This window comes from Populus nigra, chromosome 18 (assembly GCF_951802175.1).
Source record: "Populus nigra chromosome 18, ddPopNigr1.1, whole genome shotgun sequence".
In the NCBI taxonomy this organism is placed as follows: domain Eukaryota; kingdom Viridiplantae; phylum Streptophyta; class Magnoliopsida; order Malpighiales; family Salicaceae; genus Populus; species Populus nigra.
The window spans coordinates 8,786,578-8,791,208 of NC_084869.1; the positions used below are offsets into that span (position 1 = coordinate 8,786,578).

General features: G+C 33.1%; 1 protein-coding gene across 1 annotated transcript; it reads right to left on the reverse strand.

Moving 5' to 3' along the window:
* Nucleotides 1–60: 60 nt before the first annotated feature.
* On the reverse strand, nucleotides 61–2,927 carry LOC133678431 (uncharacterized). The gene is made up of 7 exons (XM_062100723.1): nucleotides 2,559–2,927; nucleotides 2,270–2,462; nucleotides 2,051–2,160; nucleotides 1,813–1,891; nucleotides 1,625–1,692; nucleotides 985–1,051; nucleotides 61–467 (listed from the first exon to the last, which is right to left on the reverse strand). The coding sequence occupies exons 1-7, from the start codon at nucleotides 2,793–2,795 to the stop codon at nucleotides 355–357; spliced, it is 867 nt and encodes a 288-aa protein (XP_061956707.1). The 5' UTR covers nucleotides 2,796–2,927; the 3' UTR covers nucleotides 61–354.
* Nucleotides 2,928–4,631: the final 1,704 nt, after the last annotated feature.

Below are 4,631 nucleotides of genomic sequence, written 5' to 3' on the forward strand. Positions count from 1 at the left end.
TAGTTCCTCAACTTTGGAGACATTATTTCTCAATCAAAACTATATAAAAAAACTCCAAAATGAAAGCCAAGTTACTCTGTTCATATGAGCAAATATTACAAGCTTTAGTCAATGCCTTAAATAAACATTGTACAATATCAAGCAGAAGTACAACCTGTCATATATACATATCAAAGGATTAATTAAATAATTGAATGAACATTGTTTAATGAGCACAAATTGCTTCACTTATCAAATATCGAGCTACTACAACACTGCTGCCTACTTATTGAAATAGCAGAAAAGATCATCTGAAAGTACAGGTTACCACGTATGCAGTGTGTGTGGAATGCAAGAAGCAAAATAGAATGGGCATCACAGTGGTAATTTTGCTGGGGTACCCGGATCACGAGGGTATTTCCTTGGTGTGGGACGATCTTTTGAACATATGATGGCAGTTCTCTGTCCATATGGGCTGCGTGATTCAACTGGATACAGCAGCAAAGGTGTGTTATTATCAGCTCGGTGAGGAAGCGTACATACACAACACAAAGGCAGTTATCAAAATTGAAATCTTAATAAAAGGGAAAATTTGGCCTTAAATTCTACAAAAAAAGGTTGACAATCCTTTTGCAGACAGCATGTTGGATCGTCAAACTTAATAAAAAATTATGTGTTCACTGTGTAGTGCAAGCGACTCCACTTCTCAGGTAAGAGGCATCAATTCTGGCCAAGACAAAGCAAAACTGATGACTTTTATACAGTGTTAAAGTCAGTGATCAAAATTATAATAAAGACATCCAAAGCTACTCAATTAAGCTACTGGTCAGTACAATCTGATCAAGGCAGCAGCTTCATGCCCTTACTTGATCAAAATTATAATAAAGATAACCTATCAGATTCATTTCCTGATACAAATGTGAGCCTGTATTTAGCATAATGAAATATAAAAAAAGGAATATTTTTATCAAGTAGAATATGTATCTGATAATGCAGCAAGAGTACCTGAGCACAGTTGCAATGTTGATGAGCCCATCAATTTGAGTGACCTTTTTGCATTTCTTACTTCCTCCTGGAAAGGTACATTTCGGAAGATTATTGATTGCTAGCGTTTATGAAAAACAGAAATATACAATGGGCGATTCTTACCGAGATTAGAACCTTTAAAAAGCACAAAAGTACTTGAAGGTGTTGGAAATCAGATTATTGTAATAATCACTACGTAATATCATGTAAAAGTTTTGAACTCAATCAACTTTTTTGTCAGTCTATCAGCAAGCTTTTTATTATTGCACTAGTATATCATTAAGCAGAGTCCTTCTACGATTTATAAAACCCAATCTTTGGCTTCTATGGTGAGTGAAATATCAAATCACAGATTCGAAGGTACCAACTAACAAACAGAAAGACAAGGACATGAAGTAAAAATATCACGCTGAAGAAACTTATGTTCAGAACTTCAAATTCTAGAAAACAACTATTCACAATACACATGGGCTTCCTCTTTATAAGTAAACCGTTTAGTTTCCTTTTCCATGTCAATACAATATAGAATATCAATTTGTCAACATACTGTACATAATAAATTAATTTAAAGTAAAATATAAAAGTGGGTTGACGGTTACAGTCTGAAAAAGATACGTACCTGAGGATCATGGCCTTTTGCAGCTATGAACAACCCACCAACGCGAACCAAAGGAAGACAATACTCCGCTGAAAATCAAAAGAAACAAGCACTTTTAGGTTTAACAGTAAGCCTCCTTGGGAAACAAAAGGCTACTGCAACAGGGTACAGGAGGCGGAAGACATTAAGGTAGAAATTTTTTTAATTACCTAAAATTCTCATTTCTGCCACTGCTCTGGCTACTGCAACATCAAATTTCTCTCTGAAGGAAACATTCTGCCCTAAATTCTGTCCTATAACAAGAATAAATAATGAGCAAAACACCTGAGAACAAAAAGTCAAATACAAAACTTGACAGCTAAAATGTGTGTGCAGTTACACTAAAAATGTGATTATTCAGACAAGAAAGCATATCAAGATTCAAACTCAGAAAACAACAAGCAATACCTCTGCCCTTCCCCTCACAACTTCAACATTTGACAAACCAGTAACACTAACTGCATGTTCCAAGAAATCACATCGCTTGTTCATCGACTCCAAAAGCGTTACTTTCCATGCTACATGGAAATTACAATACCAATGGCATCACATAAAACAAAGCCCACTTCAAGGAACAAACAAAAAGAAAGGAAAACAAAAGAAAAGGGAAAAAAAAGAGAGGCTAACCAGGACAAGCAATAGCCAAAACCAATCCAGGAAGACCGGCACCGGTACCAACATCAACAAGCTTGATACTGTCAATTGAAGCATTGCAGTGTGAAACATAAGAGTCCTGTATAGGTGGTAGTATTGCAAGTGAATCCTGAATATGCCTCTCCATTACTTCATCCACATCAGTAACCGCAGTCAGGTTCATTTTCTGCAACATTATCAGAATTCAAAACCTCAAAAGAAACCAAATACTAAAATCTTAGTTTTAGCTAACTTTTATGTTCTTGTTTGCGTATGACCCCACCTGGTTCCACTGAAGAAGAGTATCAACATACAGGCGGATTTGTTTTTTTTGGCGGCAACTGAAGGAATCGAAACAAGAAGAATTATGAGTTCCGATGGCGGCGGCAGTAGTTAGCGATTTTGCCTTGATTCTGTGAAGAGGAAATGCTTTTGGTTCTATGACGGAAAAGTGTTTGACAAAAGTCCCAAGCGAAAGCGGGAATGGAACAGCAGGAGGTTTGCAGCGCCAAACCAGCATTTTTCTTTTCTCGCGCGCTTTGTCGACGCCGCCTTAAATAGAAGCACTTATAATCTGGTCACAAACTGATACTAGAATTGCACTGTCTTCACCATGTGCCCGCGCTAGGTATGCAGGTTCTTTTGTTTTTTTTTTTTGTTTCTTATATATATATATATATATATATATATATATATATATATATATATATATATAGTAACATCCATATTTTTAATAAGAATAATTAAAAATATTGGAGAGAAAGAAAAGTGAAACAATGCCAGCCTTTAAAAAGTTATGTTTTGTCGTAAAATATTATAAAAGTTGAGTGCATATTCTTGAGTTGTTAATTCTTGATTGGATGCTTGTGAGAGCAAAGAAAGGAAAAGTTTAGATATGGAAAGAGAATTTCCGGTTAATAAATTTGTTATATGTTTTTATTTTTTTAATATTTTTAAATTATTTTGATGTGATGATGTTAAAAATAAAAAATTTTTAAAAAATAAAAAATTATTATTTTAATATATTTTAAACAAAAATATTTTAAAATATAATTATTATCATATTTTTAAACCTTTATTAAACTATGGATTAAAAGATATTTGAAATCATCCCTTGTTTTTTTTTTTATTAACGTGGGTGTCTGAATCAGTTTGCGCGTATCTTGACTAATCTTACGGGCTCTGAAATTAATGACCATATAAGCCTTCATTGATCATCATATTAACAACCACGTGACTCGAACTTGAAACCTTGACTAATCTTACGGGTTCTGAAGTTAATGATCATATAAGCCTTCATTAATCATCATATTAACAACCACGTGGCTCGAACTTGAAACTATAGGGAAAGTAAACCTCTTAATCCCAAACTTTTATTATTAAATCACCTACTAGATAGTTATCCCTTGCTGAGAAGTGTGTTTCCTGAAAGAGAAGAAGAGGTGTTATGTTCAAATATCCTAAATAGTTATGGTAAAGAATTAGATTGAAAAATTAATGCCTTCCAATATTGATTCTTTGTATATTTTAAAGAATAAACTAGAACAGAGAAGAAAATCAGCATACATGAAATCAGATTCTTCCTTTTTACCATCTAACCTTTTATCTTTGCAATTTCATCCTCTCAATTTGTATTAGCATTTTTTTTTGTTTAAATTTCTTTCGGTTTGTATTATCTCACGGATCCAACATTTTGAAAAAATATCCGAAGATTAATTTGGCATCAATTCGGTGAAATCAGACTTTAGTTTTAGTTCAATATAGCAATTAAAAAAAGAAGCATCAACTTTAACAAAAAAAAAAAAAAAGTAATATACAGACCCCATTGCTATTTTGTCACGATAAAGTTAGTTTAATCTTTGAAGTTATGATTTATTTATTGTTTATAGTTTTAAAAAATTATTATTTACATCATAAATTTTATACGACACTAACACTTAACATCCTTATAAAAATAAAAATTAACAAAAAATATCTAATTATGTACTAAAGTTGCTATTTTTTTTCATTTTATGATTAAAAAGCTTTTATATTAAATATTATAAGTTTTCATTGAATTAAAAAAAAATATCTTTCTTCCCTTGCATAACCCTTCCACTTATCTTATTCCCTTGAAAACCAAACCTAACTACCACCTTCCCTTCCCTTTGATACCTCACCAGCCACCATCTTTAATTATAAACCCACAATCCAACTAAACTCCATAGCCATCGTTGATTTTCTTGTTAACTCTTGCAGCCTTCCCTTGCAATCGGCTCTTTCAGCTCCTAGAAGCTCTAACCGAATGATGAGAATAACATCTAAAACACCTAACCTGGAGTCCAATTTAAAAGTGTTGGTCTTGGCAAATCCCGTT